Source organism: Acomys minous (genome assembly GCF_964271855.1).
Source record: "Acomys minous genome assembly, chromosome: 12".
Taxonomy (NCBI): Eukaryota; Metazoa; Chordata; class Mammalia; order Rodentia; family Muridae; genus Acomys; species Acomys minous.
The window spans coordinates 107,822,406-107,842,347 of NC_140493.1; the positions used below are offsets into that span (position 1 = coordinate 107,822,406).

The 19,942-nt window shown below is 47.3% G+C and overlaps 1 protein-coding gene across 4 annotated transcripts in view; it reads left to right on the plus strand.

Annotated features, from left to right (window-relative positions):
- UNK (unk zinc finger) overlaps positions 1–19,942 on the plus strand; it is a 30,271-nt gene that overhangs the window by 1,412 nt on the left and 8,917 nt on the right. For 2 of the 4 annotated variants that reach the window (XM_084750111.1, XM_084750112.1), the window contains exons 2-8: positions 3,015–3,194; positions 14,421–14,630; positions 15,660–15,836; positions 15,971–16,101; positions 16,967–17,102; positions 17,621–17,738; positions 18,679–18,763. In XM_084750111.1, coding sequence (XP_084606237.1) covers positions 3,193–3,194; positions 14,421–14,630; positions 15,660–15,836; positions 15,971–16,101; positions 16,967–17,102; positions 17,621–17,738; positions 18,679–18,763 — 859 coding nt within the window. In that variant the 5' untranslated portion in view covers positions 3,015–3,192. The remainder of the gene's footprint in view (positions 1–3,014; positions 3,195–14,420; positions 14,631–15,659; positions 15,837–15,970; positions 16,102–16,966; positions 17,103–17,620; positions 17,739–18,678; positions 18,764–19,942) is intronic. The other 2 variants (XM_084750109.1, XM_084750110.1) reach the window with 1 other exon arrangement.

Here is a 19,942-nt window from a genome sequence, read left to right on the forward strand (position 1 = left end):
CTGCCTCTGCCTCCCGAGCGCTGAGATTAAAGGCCTGCGCCACCACCGCCTGGTGCTGTTGGTCTTTTCTTACTTGAGTACTTTTTTCCCCTGAGATAGGGTTTCTCTGTGTAGCCCTGACTGTCCTGGACTCACTTTGTAGACCAGGCTTCAAACTCATGAAGATGCGACTGCCTCTATCTCCCCAGTGCTGGGACCACGCCCAGCTGGAACTTTTCTAAAAAATCACATTTATTTGTATGTGACTATGTGGGAACAGGCATGCTAAGCACAAGTGTGGAAGTCAAAACGGTTTGAAGGAACTGGTTCTTTGACCACGTGGTTCTAGGGATTGAACTCAGCTGGGTAGGCTTGGCACAAGTGCTTTACCAACACTGTGCCAGCTCATAGTCCGGACTGTGCGTGCTGCTGGAAGGTGAGCCTGGGCCTCCTGCATGGTGGGGAAGGGCTCTGCCACTGGGCTGTATCTTCACACACACATGCACTTGTTTATTTACTTACTACTTTTTAAGCTAGGATTGCACTGAGTTGATTGGGCTGGCCTTGCCTTGAATTCTGCACCCCCTGCCTCAGACTCCTGAATATCTAGGCTTACAAATTTCTATCACTAGGCCTCATTCTGCAACTTTCTCATGATCTTTGGTTAATTTGATCATGGTTTTCTGTATAGTGCCAAACAGACTTGAATAGATCTTGGTTTCTGTTCCTGGATGCGGGTGTGATGGACGCTTTGTGCATTTAGAGGGGAGGTATTAGGGTGCCAGGTGTTCCGTCACTCCTTATTTCATTAAGATAGGCTCTTTGAGCCGGGCGGTAGTGGCGCACCCCTTTAATACCAGCACTTGGGAGGCAGAGGTAGGTGGATCATAGGCCAGCCTGGTCTACAAGGTAAATCTAGGACAGCCAAGACTACACAGAGAAACCCTGTCTCCAAAATAAAACAAAAGATAGCCTCTTTGGGGGTCTGGAGAGATGACTCCTTAGTTAAGAGCACTGGCTGCTCTTCCAGAGGACCTGGATTCAATTCCCAGCACCCACTTTGCAGCTTACAACTGTCTGTAACTGTGTCCCCTGGGGATCCCACGCCTCTTCTGGTGTACAGACATACACAGAGAGAAAACACCATGTACATATAATAGATACAGCACTGGGAGGCCAGCCAGGTCTACAGATCTAGTTCCAGGACAGCCAAGGCTATGTGGAGAAACCCTGCCTTGAAAAACAAGATAAACAAATAAATAAACAACAAAAAAAGATAAATAAATCTTAAAAAGAAAGAAAAAAAGGTTACTTTACTGAACCAGAAGCTCGGCTAGGTTGGCTGACCAGGGAGCTCATCGAGTCTGCCTCCCAACTCTGGGTTATGAGCATGTGTGGCCATGACTGCTGTTTCACATGGTGATGAGGACTCGGGACCTTATGCTCAGCAAACACTCTCACCACAGAGTGATCTCCACAGCCATCTTGTTTGTTTGCTTTGGTTTTAGGATAAGGTGTTACCATATCTTTGGTTAGCCAAAAACTTACTGTGTTGCTCAGATTGGCCTCACATGGGGGTCCTTTTCTCTACCTCATTCTCCAGAATTCTGGGATTATAGCAGGTGGCCACCACAGGTGGCTGCAATCCGTACTTTTCTGTGATATGTGTTCATGAGACACTATAAAGTGACATTAGAAGGGTTGTCTGATCATTCTGAAATTACAGAGGAAAGGAGTGGACAATTGTTAATCTCTAAATTGTTTGCTTGTTTATTTTTCTTTTTTTTTGCTTGTTTATTTTTCGAGACAGGATTTCACTATGTAGTTTCAGGCTGTCCTGAAACTCACAGTGTATATAGACCAGGCTGGCTTGGAATTCACAGAGATTTGCTCATCTCTGCCTCCCAAGAGCTGGATTAAAGGTGTGTGCCCCAATGCCTGGGTTGCCATCTGTTTTTTGTTTTTGTTTTTGTTTTAGCTTTTTGAGACAGAGTTTCTCTGGGTAGCCTTGGCTGTGCTGAACTCACTTTGTAGACCAGGCTGGCCTTTAACTCACAGCGATCCACCTGCCTCTGCCTCCCGAGTGCTGGGATTAAAGGCCCGTGCCACCACCGCCCAGCTGGAAAATGAAATTCTAGTTACTGAAAAGGCTTTGGGGTAATTTTATTTATTTGCCTGTTTATTTATTTTCAAAACAGGGTCTCACTGTGTAGCCCTTGCTTACCTGGCATTTACTATGTAGGCTAGGCTGTCCTTTAACCCAGCCCTGCCTGCCAGTGCCGGGATTAAAGGCATGCAGCATGCCTGCCCTCTAGGTGATTTCTTAGGAGAGAGATACTCTGTAATCGCTCTGTACAGGCATCACCTGGCTTAGATCTTGTTGTTGTTGTTTTTTTTTTTTGGTAGTTCTAGAGCTTTATTCAGGAAAGATGACGTGGTTAAGGGTGTAGCTTAGTTGGTAGGATGATTGGCTAGCGTGCTTAAAGCAGAAGGCAGCGCGTTTGTAACCCCAGGACCCAGGCGGTAGAGGCAGGCAGATCAGAACTTCAAGGCCAGCCTGGGCTATGTGAAACTTGAGATAGATGGATAGATGGATGGATAGATGGATGGATGGATGGATAGATAGATAGATAGATAGATAGTGTGCGCTCATGAGTGAATGTGAGGAGAGACTAAAGCTCTGGCAATAGCTACTTTGAGGCGGTTTTGTTAGGAACTTTACTATTTCATCTGATTGTGTTTTGGGAAATTCAGGAAGTGAACATGTATTTAAATCATTATTGGAAATTTCAGGAAAACCACACATACATTATTGGAGATTATATGTGTATCAGATCAAATTAATTCATTTCCTGCAGAATAGTGGGCCCATGTGGCCTCAGGTTAAGGCTTACCAAATCCCCTTAGTGAGTGCTCAGTGCCCTTACTGAGGATAGGTCATAGGCTTGACACCTACTTGATATTTGTTATATCTAAAGTAATGATTAAAGTTACGACGATTTGCTTAATGGTTAAGTTCTTTTGTTTTAATCCAGCTATGTTAGATACTAAAGGAGGCTCCCCACAATCCATATGCATCTACTTTGACTGGTGGTCTCTGTCAACCTACAAAGACTGACTTATTGGTGAGGGCAGCTGGACAACTCTGAGAACAACTTAGAGAAATCCATCTTGTGCACACTCTGTAAGGAGCTGCTCTGGAGATAGCACCCCATGTAAGTGCAGAAAACAAGACACCCTCGTGGACCTACTACTCCCGCTTCCAACACCCTGATGCCTGAAGGTGAGGTCTCCTCTCATGTGTCTTGAAGCCTTGTGACACGTCGAGCCGTGCAGCCTGAGCAGTGTGCAGGCGGGCTTCCTTGCTGGGTCTCCGCCTGCCTGCCATTTTCTATAAGGAGCCTCTGTCAGGACCTATGAAAGCAGATTCCATCTACAGCTCCACTTGTAGTAGTGGAAGAGAAAGGTTGTGTTTCCACTCTGAACAGTACTTGTTTAATATGTTTTTTTGTTCTTATTGCTGTTCTTTAATCTACCTGTGTTTGATCCTAAGAAAGGTTTTCTATTAGCCAAGTGCGCCTTCCATATGTAGAAGTTGCAGCTATGGACAGCTGTGGCTGATCTGAGTGCATTGCTCCCCGCTCACTTAGTTTTGAGACAGGGTCTCTCTTCATAGAGTCCTGGATGTCCTGGAGTCACTATGTAGACAAGGCTGTCTTGGAACTCACTATGTAGACCAGGCTAGCCTGGAACTTACTATGTAGACCAGGCTGGCCTGAAACTCACAGAGATCTGCCTCTCCCCAACCGCCTTCCCCCCATGTGCTGGGATCACATGCCCAGCAGTATTGTTTTTTCTGCTTTAAAAAATTATTTTTTAAAATCAGCACAAAGTGTGTTAGGTATAACTTTTTCAAACAAAGTGTGTGTTTGTGGTTCTCTCCTCCTCCCGTTGTCCCCACTGTAACCTCTGTTATAGCCCCCCCCCCCCTTTAAGGCATTGTCTTAGCTAGCTTAGGCTGGCCTTAAACTTACTACTGCCTCAAGTATGACCTTGAACTTCTGATCTTCCTGCCTCTACCTCCTGAGTTTGAGATTACAGGTTTATGTGGCAGGATGTCTGTCGAAGGTCTTCATGCTTACTAGGCAAGCCCCGACCAGCTGAGGTGCATTCCCAGCCCAGAGATCACACATGATCAGGTGTACTGAGAATGACCAGATACATGCCTTAATGAGTTTAAATCATGTTAGTTTTATCTCAAAGTTTAAAAGTTGTTTTTTTGCTTTGTTATGTTGGTTTTTTTTGAGACAGGGTTTCTCTGTGTAGCTTTGGCTGTCCTAGACTCACTTTGTAAACCAGGCTGGCCTCAAACTCACAGAGATCTGTCTACATCTGCCTCTTAGGGTGCTGAGATACAGGCGTGTACCACCACACCCCTCTAAAGTTTAAAAGTTTTTAATAGAACTGGAGGGACAGCTCAGCAGTTAAGAGCACTGACTGCTCTTCCAGAGGGCTGGGGTTCAATTCCTAGTACCCACAGGGCAGCTCACAACTGTCTGTAACTTCAAGATATGATACCTTCACACAGACATGCAGGCAGGCAAAACACCAATGCATATAAAATAAAACTAAACAAACTTATTTTTAATAAGCATTTTTTAAAAAAGTTTTAATAAATATTAGTGCCATAAAGAGTCTTTTGAGCATGTGACCTGTTGCTGATGCTCTGCAGCCTTCTATTTAATATGGGAAAGCCTGTGATTTGCAAAAGGTTCTGTTTTGTTTTGTTTTTTTTGTTTCTCTGTGTAGCTTTGGCTGTCCTGGACTCGCTTTGTAGACCAGGCTGGCCTTGAACTCACAGTGATCCACCTGCCTCTGCCTCCCGAGTGCTGGGCAAAAGGTTCTAAGGTGCCCTCCTCCCAGCCTTCCAGTGTCTGCATTCTTAAGTGTGTGCTTTAGGAGAATGCCCCCCATGTGGGAAGGCCGGAGAGCTTTTGAGCTAAGTAGACACTCCTAGCAAGTTTGAGAAGCCTAATGGTTGTTTATGTAGGCTCTAAACTGACAACTCCTGAAAGGAAGAAGCATATTTCCCCAATGGCTTTATGAAATGAACTGGGTTTTTTTCTCAGAGTGGGAAGGAGGTGGAAGCAAGTGTCTGCTAGGGGGTCAGAGCCCATTCTTAGTATTGAGATGGCTGCTAAGGTTTACATGGCATTTAGGGCAGGCTCTTATGTTGGTGCTAATGACTGTATCTGCACTTGTAACCACAGCAGACTTTTTATTATTTCTCTGTAAGACCCTCAATTTCACCCCTTTTTTCTTTGCCATTGTGTAGAATTTGACAGCAGTATCAAGAGCTGAGGAGAAAGAGAAGATGGAAAGGAGTCTAGCAAATAAAAACTGTTGTAGCATTCTCTGTGAAGTGACCTTTTTCCTGTTGGTGGCTCAGTTTATTTAGGAGATGAAGAAGATGATGAGGCCTATGACAGTTTCCTCATGTCACACTTGAATTTATCAAAGTGTTTCCTCCCTTTACCTTTTTATGTCACAGTCTGTGTCCCGTGTTCAGCATTGACTGCATGGCCATTGTCAGTCCTGAAAGATTGGCTTCTTAATGAGGAGTGGGAAGGGGCAAGCCTTATCTTCCCATGGAGATTTGGCCTATATACAAACAACTCCTAGACAAGGGAAGTAGATGTGATCCAGAAAAACAGTTGATCCAGTCCTTTATGTGGTGTGTTAATTAAAGTTTTAACTAGTTTGTATGTCTTAGTTCTTATTAATTTGTTATTTACTGTGTCTTTTGATGTTAATTTATTTACAAGGTGTTGGGTAACCTAACACTTTCTCTAGGTTTGTCTGAGTTAAATCTGTCTAAGCATAGCATAAATTTGAGAGTATTTGTACTTTTTACTTGAAAGCTAACATATTTTACTGTTGATGAAAGAGTCCTTTGTAGTGAATATATGAAGTATGTATTAAATACCCAACAGAGCACATTTACAGTTAACATTTGTCTTTCTGTGTCCATCCATCCATTCATTCATTTGTTTTGAGGGTAGATCGTGGCTGGCCTGAAACTTGCTATGTAGACCAGGCTGGCTCCAAACTCTTTAAGATCCACCTGCCTCTGCCACCTGCGAGCTGGGATTAAAGGTGTGTGCCACACAACTGGTTCTTGTTTTCTTTTAGTAACTTGTGGTATTGTATGTCCTGACAGAAATGCTACTTGGCACACGCTCAGGGACCTAATTGGTGCTCCTTGTAATTTTCCTTTAGCTCAGTTAAAGTACAGTTAACAGTCAGCAAGGTGGTTTAGGGGTCTGTCTCATCATGGTCACGTCAACTGTGTATGAAGGCTGGCTCTGCCACACTGTGTAGGAGTCGCAGGGCAGGCTGCTGTGAGGGTTCCATGAACTGGAGCTGGGTGTGGTGTGCTTGTCTATATCTCAGCCCAGCATAGTAGCAAAGAGCAGTTCCATTCCTGGCACTTAACATTTTAAATGTTTTTCTACCTACGAAGTCCAGAACTACATGGAGTGCAGGTTAGTCTCAGCCTTCTGGTGCTGGATTACGGGAGGCACCACTATACTTGACTCCTTATCAGGTTTTAAGCTCAGCCCAAGTCACTCCTTTCAGTTGCCTTACTACCTCATTTGGTAGCCTTGATCAGGTGCCTTCCTTGGCAGCATCTATGCCAAAGTCCTGAGTCCACAGGTACCTGTGGTCAGCACTGTCTGTCAGGGACAGCCCTTTGCACATTGCCTACTCCCCAGTCTATGCACACTGCTTGGTCTCACGCGCTGTATGTCTAGGTTGACCTACTGATGTGGGGCCAAAATTTGGCTACTTAGAAAACAGTATATAAACTAGCCTTTAATCCCAGCAGTCAGGAGGCAGAGGCAGGTGGATCTTTTGAGCTCAGGGCCAGCCTACTCTACAGAGTGAGTTCCAGGATAGCCATGACTACTTATTAAAACCCTGTCTCAAAAAACAAAAACAGGGAGCTGGAGAGATGGCTCAGAGGTTAAGAGCACTGACTGCACTTGCAGAGGTCCTGAGTTCAATTCCCAGTAACCACATGGTGGCTCACAACCATCTATAATGTGATCGGATGCATACTGTATCCATAATAAATTAAAAATTAAAAAAACAAAAACAAAAACCCAAACTATTTAGAATAACAGGTCAGTTTAAATATATATATCAAAATGCCACTGAAATTAGGGATTTTTTTCAGAGCAGTGCTGTACAGGAAAACTTAGAGTAAAACCAAGGTATTGTCTGGGAAGAATGAACCAATGTTTTTAGCTCTCCTTGTGCTTCCCAGCACTGATATGGTGGTTCTTTTTTTCTTTGTTTGTTTGTTTGTTTTTTTTAAGATTTATTTATTTAAATATACAATGTTTCATTTTTCATGTATGCCTGCCCACCAGAAGAGGGTGCCAGATCTCACTGTAGATGGTTGTGAGCCACCATGTGGTTGCTGGGAATTGAACTCAGGACCTTTGGAAGAGCGGGCAGCACTCTTAACCACTGAGCCATCTCTCCAGCCCCTTTTCTTTGGTTTTTTGAGACAGGGTTTCTCTGTGTAGCCCTGGCTGTCCTAGACTCACTTTGTAGACCAGGCTGGCCTTGAACTCACTGGATCTCTGCCTCTGGAGTGGTGAGAGTAAAGGTGTGCACCACTACGACCCAGCTCGGAGGATTCTTACATGAGCTTAGTTTGCCCTGTTGCACCCGTTCTGGGCTCCTTAAGGCAAAAGAACAGTGTAGAAAGAAGAAGGCAGAGCTGGTGAGATAGCTTAGTGAGTGTTGCTGCCAAGCGCTTGACTTGAGTTCAGTCCTAAGGACCCACACAGCAATTAAAGAAATGATTCCCTCAAGCTGTTCTCTGATTTTTTTTTTTCTGTCCTCTGATTTGATGCGTGCACTATGGCACATGCTCAGCCTTTTTACTTGCTGTTTTACTTACTCTTATTTGTTTATTTATTTATTTTTATTAATTTATTCATATTACATCTCAATTGTTATCCCATTCCTTGTATCCTCCCATTCCTCCCTCCCTCCCATTTTCCCCTTAACTCCCCTCCTCATGACTGTGACTGAGGGGGATTTCCTCCCCTGTATATGCTCATAGGGTATCAAGTCTCTTCTTGGTAGCCTGCTATCCTTCCTCTGAGTGCCACCAGACCTCCCTATCCAGGGGACATGGTCAAATATGGGGCATCAGAGTTCCTGTGAAAGTCAGTCCCCACTCTCCACTCAACTGTGGAGAATGTCCTGTCTATTGGCTAGCTCTGGGTAGGGGTTTGAAGTTTACTACACGTATTGTCCTTGGCTTGTGCCATAGTTCGAGCAGGACCCCTGGGCCCAGATCTGCCCGTGATAATGTTCTTCTTGTAGGTTTCTAGGACCCTCTGGATCCTTCTATTTTGCCATTCTCCCATGCTTCTCTCACCTAGAGTCCCAATAGGATGACCTCCCCTCTGTCCCAGTTTCCTGTTAAGTGAAGATTTTCATGGGACATGCCCCTTGGGCTAGTGTGCAGATATAAGTGAGTATATACCATTTGACTCTTTCTGCTTCTGGGTTAATTCACTCATTATGATCATTTCTAGTTCAATCCATTTGTCCACAAATTTCGGGAATTCCTTGTTTTTAATAGCTGAGTAGTATTCCATAGTGTAAATGTACCACTGGTTCTTTATCCATTCTTCTACTGAGGGACACTTAGGCTGTTTCCTTGATGTTTTGTCTCAAAAAGACGAAAACAAAAAATTAAGTTAGGTGTATTGTGAGTAGAGGGGAGTGTGGGGATACGTGCACTATCTGAGTTTGGTGCCCTCAGAGGCCAGAAGGGGACACTGATGCCCCTGGAGCTGGAGTGACACGTGGCATAGATAACGGGAGCGGAGCTCTGGTCTGCTGCGAGAGTGACATGTCCTCTTCGGAGCTGAGCATCTCTCCAGCCCTTGAATTTAGATTTCATATAGTGTGCCTTTTTTTTCTTCTTCAGAGCTTTAGGAAATAGAGATAATCCAGTGAATGTTGACAATAAATCAGCATTTTAAAAAAAAGTAGGTGCAAGTACTTCATTTAAGTTTGAAGGACCCCTAACCACTTTACAAAGTGATTTTGCTGTGTGCTTTCATTATAACTATACGTATGTAAAAATATCCGGAGAAAATTTTCCAAAAGGCCAACAGTGGGTTGGTTGTGTGAAGTTTGTATTCTTATTGTTGTTTGTCACATGCTGTCAACTTAGGCCAAACTGATCTGGAACTTGACTTTGTAGCTCAGGCTAGCCTGGCCTTGAACTCATGGTCATCTGTCTACCTTACTTTCCTGCATATCGGGACTATGTGTGTATACCCCAGCACCTGGCTGTGGTGGCTGTTTTCCCAGATGCCTGAGGAGTTTCCCAGCTTGTCCTATTTCCTGTGGGTCACTGAAGCCTTGTTATTTCAGAACTAGTTTGTTTTGCATCTTTTGTTTGTTTCGTTGGTTGGTTTTTTGAGACAGAGTTTTTCTCTGTATCCTTTGGCTGTCCTGGACTTGCTTTGTAGACCAGGCTGGCCTCGAAGTCACAGCGATCCGCCTGCCTCTGCCTCCTGAGTGCTGAGATTATAGCGAGCGCCACTGAGGCCGGCCTATTTTGCTTTTTAGCACATATCGTTGAGTGTGGTGTGCTTTGGGAGATTGCAGGATGAAGAACTTAGCCCCTAAGTCCTGCTCCTTCTTGGCCTTGGAAGAACTAAGGGGCCAGGGAAGTGTACCTTGGTGCATAGTCCTAGGCTTCTGGAGAGCAGACTGAAAAACGGCTCTTAGTCCATTCAGTTTCTTGGGTCTTGTCCTTTTGGAACTTTTCTTTTTCTTTGAGACAGAATCTCACTATGTGGCCTTGGCTGGCTGAAACTGTCTGCGTAGGTCAGGCTAGCCTCCAGTTCATAGGGATCCACCAGTCGGCCTCCTGTGTGCGGGGATTAAAGTCCTGGACCCCTGACCGACTAACTGCTTGGACTTCTGAAGTACAAAGATGGGCTGGAGCTTACTGGACACAGCTGAACATATCCCCCGAAACTCAGCTCTGCTGAGGTTGTAGGGGTCCACACCTGTCCTCCTGCCTGTCCAGAAGACAGAGGCAGAGGGTATCCTGGGCAACTTAGTGAAATCCTGTGTTTCAGTCCATGGAAGATGGAAGGCAGTGATTATCTGTTAGAGTGAAGTAGGAGAGGAAAGGAAAAATGGAAAATTCTAAATAAACACTTGATGCATAGTTAGCAGATGGTACAGTCAATAATTGTTTGTGCGTAAGTTTAGGAATCTCTAATTGTACTAAGTTAAAATAGCTTTTACTTACTTTATATGAATGAATATTTGCCTGCATGTATGTAATTACACCATGTGCATGAGTCAGATCCCCTGGAACTGGAGCCACCGTGTAGGAACAGCAAGTGCTGTCAACTACTGAGCTGTCTCAGCAGCTCCAAAGTAACACACATTTCATATATATGTTATACATGGTGTCTGTATATATGTATATGGATGTTTTGCCTGCATTTATGTCTGTCTGGTACCTGCGAAGGCTAGAAGAGGATGGGCATCCCCTGGGAGGAGTTACAGACAGCTTTGAGCTGCCGTGTAGATCCTCTGGAATAGCAGCCAGAAGTCTTAACTGCTAAACCAGCTCTCCTGCCCCGCAAGCTTTAGGGGTTTTGTTTGCTTCTTTGTTTGAAATTTTTATTTTTGGGGTTTTTAGGGTTTTTGTTTGTTTGTTTTAAGATAGGGTTTCTCTGTAGCTTTGACTGTCCTGTAATCACTTTAGACCAAGTTGGCCTGGAACTCACAGAGATCTGCCTGGGATTAAAGGCATGCTCTACCATGTCTGGTGTAGTTTTAGTTTTTTTAATTTATTATTTGTGTGTGTGTGTGTGTGTGTGTGTAGACCAGGCTGACCTCGAACTCACAGCAATCCACCTGCCTCTGCCACCTGAGTGCTGGTATTAAAGGCATGTGCCACCATGCCTGGCTAGGGCTGCGTGTTGCTTTGTGAGGGTCTGCCTCATGGTGGTGTGTGAGTCTCCTGCTCTTCCTTTGTGGGCAGTTAATCCCTGATGCTAACCTTGAGAACATGCAAGCATGGTTTCTTAGTCAGAGCTCTCTATTGGATTGTTCCGGGGCTGCTGTAGAGCGCTATGAACTGGGCAGCTGTACCTAAAATCCTGCCATATAAAACTGATCTTGAACATGACATCACAAGTAGAGGGGCAAGCATGAGGACCTGGGTTTGAATCCCCAGCCTCCAGATAAAGCCAGGCATGGCAGCTCACGCCTGTAATCCCAGCACTCGGGAGGCAGAGGCAGGTGGAACGCTGTGAGTTTGAGGCTAGCCTGGTCTGCAAAGCAAGTCCAGGACAGCCAAGGCTACACAGAGAAACCCTGTCTCAGGAAAATAAAAAATAAAAAAGAAAGGTGGAGATCAATAAAGGAAAACACCTAATATCAACTCTGTCCTCCATACATGTGTAAATACAAAAATAAAGACAAATTAAAACCAAATGAGAAGTTTCTCTCCTCGTGTGTAGTGGGTCCCAGGTCTGGACAGGAATGGCGGTACGTAGCTGTACTTGTGGTTACTCCGGAGCTGGTATTGCTTGAAACAGAAACACATTTTGTCTGAATAAAGTTATGTTCCATCCTCATGATAGCTTATTGTGTAGATATCCAAATTCAAAAATATCTTTTTAAAAAATGTATTTATTTGTTAGGTATAGTGTTCTGCCTGCATGTACACCTGCACACTGGAAGAGATCTTTAGATCACAGTAAGGATGGTTGTGACCCACCATGCCATGTGGTTGCTGGGAACTGAACTCAAGACCTCTGGAAGAGTAATCAGTGCTCTTAATCTCTGAGCCATCTCTCCAGCCATCAAACATATCTTTTTTTCCCCTCAAAAATATCTTAAGTAACTTTCATATCAAGCATTTCAGATAAGGCATATTCAACCTGTAAAGGAAAAACGAGTATGTGATTAATATGCAAAGCAGGGTAAGAGCTGTAAGAAATGGCCAGGCAACAACAGCAAGACCCTGTCTCAAGAGAACAATAAAATTCAGGGTACCAACTGGACAATCATAGATACACAATTGGTAGCTCTCCTGTTTTAGCATGTCTCATGCAATATGCTAGGACGCCTGTAATCCCAGGGAGGCAGAGGGGAGACAGAGGCAGGTAGATCTCTGTGAGTTCATGGCCAGCCTGGTCTACAAAGCGAGTCCAGAAAGCCAAAGCCAAAGCTACACAGAGAAACCCTGTGTCTCGGGGGTGGGGGGAGCGGGAACGGTAAGAAGTGCACAGGATGGATCGGGATGTGTAGCTCAAGGATGAGGCTATGATGCACGAGTCCCTGGGTTCTATCCCCAGCATGTCAGGCATCAGGAGCTCACAGATAGCTAGGTGGAAACAAGGAAGACGTCACAGAAGTGGTGGCATCAAAAGATTCGTGTCCATTCAGTCCAGCCTTTTGTGGCTCCTTCCCAGATTTCTCTCCAGTGTCTCAGGATGTACTTGTGGTCCCAGGGTGACGCCTCTGCGGCCTGTGCCATTTGCTGCACTCATCTCTTCCCCAGGCCCCCAGCTGCTGCACTCAAGTCCTATAGCAGCACTCGGCACTCAGAGTCAGATATAATCTGTCTTTGTATCATGCTGTTTCCTTTCTGTAGAACCTTTATCTCCTCCTTGCCTCCCCCACCCCCTTTAACCCTTCTTCCATCCGAGCCTGTGTCAGAATTCCTTTTTGGATCCTGATACCGGGAGCAAAGCCCCTTAGGTCCATTTCCACTTTTCCATCAGTCCCATCTACTGCGTATCTCCCTTGAAAACACTTGCAGGCAAACACCTGCCCCTGTCTCGGTGCCCTCATTGCTTGGCTCTGCACCTGTGCCCAGATGTGCTGGGTGTAGCCTGTGCTGCCCTGACACCAGATACTTGTGTTTAATCCCATCCCTGGGCCCGCCAGCCTGCTGTTGGTCTGATTAGGCCTCGGGTGTGCACAGAGCTCCCATTTCTAAGCCCTCCACCCAAGCCCAGGCCAGCAGCCAGTTCAAATCAGGCTGTTTCTGCTTCTTCCCTGTCATGGTATGTACTGTCTACAACCAAGGTACACTGCCCTCTCCATCCATTGGTTGCCTGTATAGTTACGCTTGAGAGAATAGCTGAAGGAAATGGCCTGCCAAACGGTTTCAAAAATAGCAGCACCTGATGACCTGAAATCATCCCTGAAACCCATGTAAAGGTGGAAGGAGGGAACCAACTCTACAAAGTTGTCCTCTAAGTCCGGCGGTGGTGGCACATGCCTTTAATCCTAGCGCTTGGGAGGCAGAGGCAGGCAGGTCTCTGAGTTTGAGGACAGCCTGGTCTATAGAGGGACAGGCAGGGGCGTTACACAGAGAAACCCTGTCTTGAAAAACAAAACAAAAAAAGCAGTCCTCAGACTGTCACATGTGCTGTGGCATATGTACCCTTTTCTTCCCATACACACATCATACACATAGACACAGTGAAATATTTAAAGAAAATGCACTGACTCCCTAGTCAATGAAACAGTCTCCACTTAAGATAGGAGAACCTTAGACTGGACTAAGTGAAGAAAACAAATGGACAGGGTGTGTCCCGTCAGGGTAAATGGGCTTGAAGTTGTCCACCTGGAGAAGAGTGGGGGAGATTACCCTGGTTGTTACAGGGGGCTAGATAAGAGAGAGAGCAGTATTTGGCCACCGCTGTTGGAAGTCGTGTGTGAGAAGACTGAGGACAGTCCAGTCTAGAATGGAGGCATTTTCAAACCTCTGTGTGAACTCCTTCCCAAATATTTGTGTAGGTAATACGAGAGACATCTCAAGGACAGTGATCAGAGCCAGTAGTCCAGAGGGCCGCTTTGCCAACAGGGCACCAAAGCAGTGTTGCTCCTAAGTGTCTGCCTGTTTCTTCCCTCGACTCACAGTGCCAGCTTGGTTCATGGTATAGGGGAGGTTTCTGAGGATGTGCCGGTGTATGTGGGCGGCAGGGAACCACAGGCTCTGGGGAACTGCACATGCTCTTGTGAATTGCCCTTTCCCTGTGATTAGTGGTGTGGCCTGGGAAACCTCAGGCGCTCAGCCAAGCTGTTGCTGAATACTACAGCTGGCCTCTACCATAGTCAGGGCTCTTAAGACCTGTGGCTCCTGCCTTTCGTGCTAGTGCTGTTGTGAAACCTTGATGTTGCCACATACCTAAAAGCTGAGGTCCAGCCTTACCTTGCCTGTGGACCTCTTCTGTTGTCCCAGTGGGACTGGCAAGGCAACCCAGAACAGGGCCCTCGGGACTTGGTGGCTAATGTTTTGCTGGAAGCAAGGAGTTTCACTCTGCCCCTGGCCACCCTCACAGAGAATCTCTCTGCAGGTACCTGAAGGAGTTCCGCACGGAGCAGTGTCCACTGTTTGTACAACACAAATGCACGCAGCATCGGCCCTACACCTGCTTCCACTGGCACTTTGTGAACCAGCGGAGGCGCCGCTCCATCCGTCGTCGGGATGGCACCTTCAACTATAGTCCAGACGTCTACTGCACCAAGTACGACGAGGCCACAGGCCTCTGCCCGGAGGGCGACGAGTGAGTGCCCTGCCTGCCCTCAGAGGAGCCCCAGGTCTCCTTCTGGGTCAGATGCCCTCAGAATAAGCTTGGGGCATCCAGGAAGCTAGGCCAAGGATGCTTTGGGAGGACTGGCTACGTTCTATAGGTCAAACTTGGGCTCACCTCTGCCCTGACTTAAAGGCATAGCATTGGGTGGGCTTTCATTTTCCTTTACCTATTACATGAAAACAACAACGACAAAAAAAAACCCCAGCCTTTCTTCCCTAAGCCACAGGGCACATTCTTTCACCCTCCACGTCCTGTGCCAATCTGCTGCACTGCCCTGTGCAGTTTCCGCTATGGTGGCAGCTTAGAGAGGGAGAGCGCCCAGTAGTTTCCCTGGTTGCTGGTCTTTGCTGTTGTTTGAGATGGGGTCTCATAACAAAACCCCGAGTAGCCTGGAACTCATTATGTAGGCCAGGCTGGCCTCAAATCCACAGAGATCAACTGCCTCTGGCTCCCAAGGGCTGGGCTTAAAGGAGTGAGCCATCACACCTAGCTTGTTTGCCAACTTGAAACGCCTTTTCATGGTGCTTCCTTGAGGAATTGGGTATACCACTGATAAAATATGGTGCCAAACCTGGGGCATCACTGAAAGGGACCGGACCATTTGTGGCCTTGCTTGCCATTTGTTTCAACCGCTCAGAAAAATGTTGGGAAGCACTTCCAGGTTCTATAGAGTATACTGAGCTTTTCCTATAGTGGCTGACCTTTTCAGAAGTGAAGCCTGGCTCATCTCTTCCTCAGGAGCTTATAAAAGCTTGTGAAGTGTGTGTGCAAGTTTCAAGGGGTTGATAGTCAGGAGCCCCCTGAATTAGGTAGTATTTGTTATCCAAACATCTAGTCACCCAGAATGTGCCTCGGAGTGGCCACGCCCTTCAGATCTCAGCACTCGAGTTCATCATTGTGTCCTCAGTCTGCTGCCATTGCACTCTGTGGACCCTGGTGACACCCTCAGCAGCTGGGCTCAGGAGACAGAGTTGACTGACTTCCAGTGCTCTGTTCCAGGTGCCCGTTCCTGCACAGGACCACAGGGGACACTGAGCGCAGGTACCACCTTCGTTATTATAAAACTGGGATCTGCATCCATGAGACAGACTCAAAAGGCAACTGCACCAAAAATGGCCTGCACTGCGCTTTTGCCCACGGCCCGCATGACCTTCGCTCCCCTGTTTACGACATTAGGTAGGTTGGGCTTTGGGGAGAGGTTAGGTAAGGGGCCTAGCTGCTGACCTCAACAAGACAAAGGAACTGATGAGGCTTGGTTCCCATTCTCTCATGCCGCTTCCTACCCTCTGTGTCCTTTCCTCTTCTCCCAGGGAGCTCCAGGCCATGGAGGCCTTGCAGAATGGCCAGACTACAGTAGAGGGCAGCATAGAAGGCCAATCAGCTGGGGCTGCAAGCCACGCCATGATAGAAAAAATCCTCAGTGAGGAACCTCGGTGGCAAGGTACAGGCAACCCCCCCTGTCTGTAGCTGCTCAGTGTCCTGACCCAAAACCACCTACTGCTTTTTCCAACTGAAGCCACCACTTCTATTAGGAATCCAACACTTCATCATCCCATTTAAAGATTTCATTTTAGAGCTGGGCGTGGTGGCACACGCCTTTAATCCCAGCACTCTGGAGGCAGAAGCAGGCGAATCGCTGTGAGTTTGAGGCCAGCCTGGTCTCAAATCCAGGGTAGTCAGGTTACACAGAGAAATCCTGTCTGAAAACCCAAAAGAAAAAAAAATGGTGGCACACACCTTTAATCTCAGCACTTGGGAGGCAGAGGCAGGTGGATCTCTATGAGTTCAAGGCCAGCCTGGTCTACAGAGCAAGTTCTAGGACAGCCAGGGCTACACAGAGAAACCCTGTCTCAAACAGGCCCTGCCTCCAGAAATTGGCTTTAAATATTTATTGTACATGTAGGAGTGTTTGCTAGTGCGTTTCTGTGCACCGTGTGCGTGGTTATGGCCGCCATGTGGTGGCGGGAGCCAAGCCCCCAGGGCTTCTAGAAGAGCAGCAAGTGCTCTTAACCACTGAGCCCCCTTCACCCCTCCATTTCATGTGAAATCCATCATTTAAAAGGCACTTACAGGGGCGTTTCCAGATAGATTACATTCCCAGGGTTCCCATGGGCTTTCACACATACCCTCTCATCCATGTATTTTCCCTCCTGATACATGTCTGTGGCCCTCGTCGTGCCTTGCATGCCTCAGCTCTGGGGCCCCTTCCCGTTAGCTCCTCCATGTCTTCCCTATACTCTACTCCCGCTGTTGTCGGGGTGCTGTGACTCCACTTCCTAACCACTGCCCTCTGGCCTTCTATGCAGAGACTGCTTATGTCCTGGGGAACTATAAGACGGAGCCGTGCAAGAAGCCCCCGCGCCTGTGCCGCCAGGGCTACGCCTGTCCCTACTACCACAACAGCAAGGACCGGCGGCGGAGTCCACGGAAGCACAAATACAGGTCCTTTGGCCCCAAGAGGCCAGCCGTCGGAGGGAGGAGTGGCAGGGAAGGGACCGTGTCTGAGGCTGCTACTGCCTGGTTCTCAAGGAGGAGGGGAGGCAAGCCCTGGGGTTTCCAGGCCCAGGTATAAAGGGGGGGACTGTGAAGGGCAGCTGAATGGTGGGCGCCCTGCCTAGTTCTTGCATGAGGCCTGTCCTTTTCTGATTCTTCAGGATGTGACTGGAGCGAGGCCAGCCCAGTGTGGGAAATGTGGTGTGGCTGTGGCCTGACTCTTGGGCTGTCGAGGTTCTGTGCCTGGTTGGAGGGAGCAGAACTGTTTCCTTCTTGGTGACATGGCTGGCTGGGCCAGAGAAACAGTCTGATTTAGTACCTTCCTCTATAGCTGATCTCCATTTCTGTACCTAAACTTGTGAGACAGGGAGACCAGGGGGGATGGCCTATGCAGGAGCCAGGTGGCACTGTGTAGGTCTCAGTCTCATCCTTTATTGCCACTATCTGACCCCTTTTTGTTGGACCAGGTCATCTCCATGTCCAAGCGTCAAACACGGGGACGAGTGGGGAGACCCTGGCAAATGTGAAAATGGAGACACCTGCCAGTATTGCCACACCCGCACAGAACAGCAGTTCCACCCGGAGGTAGGTCTTGAGAGGAAAGGCGGGAATGGCATCCTGTATCCACCTCTGTGAACTAGGTGACAGGCAAGGGAAAGTGTTAGCACTGTCTTGGAAGAGGGATTTGTGGGTAGAACCTGAGTGTGCAGCTTCTCCTGTCACGAGCCCACCCAACAAGGAAGGCGCAGACAGGACCTGATAGTCTGGCCTTCTGGGCTGTGCACTGCTTGTGGTACTTACAGTCTCCTGACCATTGCAGGTCAGAGCCTAAGGGACAGCAGTCTCCCTGGTGTAGTTCCTGTCTACCTGCCTCTTCTGTAGTTCCTGTGCCTGCCCTGTCTCTAGGAGAGACAGACAGACAGACAGACACAGACACAGATATAAAGATAGGTTCATGTGGCTATAGACCTCATAGGGAGTGGGGGACAGGTAGATCCAATAGAAATCATATCTGAGGTTCCCTGATGGGTGTTTTGAAAGTGACTGTGTGCTCCTTGGGATCTTGGTTCCCTAACATGAGGAGGCATGCTCATAGGTACCACCCCTTTGTGATGACTCCAGGAAGGCACTGGTGATGTAGGCTGCGCCAAGAGTTGAGGAAAAGGACAGTAATGAGAAGTTTGATGTGGTGGTGTGTGGTTGTCACCCCAGCACATGAGACAGGAGGCAGGGCATTTATGAGCTTATTAGGCAGTTGTACACTATGTATCAATATCCTCTCCCTTAAAAAAGAAGTTGAGTACTGGGTGTGGTACCTCCCCGTACTTGGGAGGCAGAGGCAGACGGATTGCTGTGAGTTCGAGGCCAGGCTGGTCTACAAAGAGAGTCCAGGACAGCTAGGATTACAAGAGAAGTTGGTTAGAGCTATAGGGAAACAGAGGAGTGGAAGTGGAGAGGGATGCTAAGCTAAGCCATGCCGCAATCAAAGCATCTTGACCTATACCTGCTCTGCTTTGCCCCACAGATCTACAAATCCACCAAGTGCAATGATATGCAGCAGTCGGGGAGCTGTCCCCGAGGACCTTTCTGCGCCTTTGCCCACATAGAACGTACGTAGTTCCCATGGCCCCAGGGCAGTTCCCTCTTCATTTCCCTGGAAGTGCCCTCTACCCGGGAGTCTTCAGCTGTTACAGCGCCCTAGCCACTCTGGAGCCTTGAAGCCCTGGTGCAGCTTCCAAGAGCCTGAAATAGACTCAGAGACTCTTGCCCTGCCAGGCACTGAGTCCCTGGCAAGGATGGGGCACCAAGCATTAAAAGCAACTTGAGACACTTGGGAGGCAGAGGCAGGTGGATCTTTGTGAGTTTGAGGCCAGCCTGGTCTACAAGTGAGTCCAGGACAGCCAGGGCTACACAGAGAAACCCTGTCTCAAAAAACAAAAAACAAAACAAAAAAAGCCAGCTTGCCAGATTTTAACCAGCCATCCTTTGTCACCCATGACCATGGAGCTCTTCTCTACTGAGCCCTGCTTGGTCCTCTTGAGCAGAGCCATCTGGTTAAATTAACTTTAAACATTTTTATTTAGTCCTATATAAAGTGATTTCGTAGCTAGATGTGGTGGCACATGCCTTTAATACCAGCGCTCAGGAGACAGAGGCAGGCAGATCTCTGAGTCTGAGGCCAGCCAGGTCTACAGAGTGAGTTCCAGAACTATGTAGAGACCCTGCCTCAAGATAAATACATAAATAAAATAAAATAAAATGATATAATTCTAGTAAGTAATTAATTAAAAAAGTATCAAGCTCTTTACTGGTTTCTTTGCTGAGTCTTAGAGAGCTGATAGAGGTTTCAGTTTAGTCAGCTCATTTCAAGTGCTCGGTAGCATCTGGTTGCTGCAGTTGAAACAGCACAGTTCTAGAGACTTATAAACAGAGCCAACATCCGTGTGCGCGCCAGGCTGTGTCTTCTGTCGTGGAGTGGGTGATGGCGTCCCCTGCACATCACTACGCTGCTTCTCTTCACTCTGAAATGAGAGAGAATAAACAGAGCTCTGGGAGGGGAAACAGATGGAGGCCACAGAGGTGGCTGGCAGCTGTAGATCCTGGGGCCACCCGATTTCAGCAGCACAGACACGTGACTAATACTTTGGGTTACTCAAAATGGGGTTGAAGAGTCTACAGTGACAACGGAAGTAACTAATTCTCCTTAGTGGCAGGGACGTGTATGGCTTCCTTCAGCAGATATATAGGTGTGTGCTTTCAAGGACAGGCCCGCTGGGACGCCTGCTGAC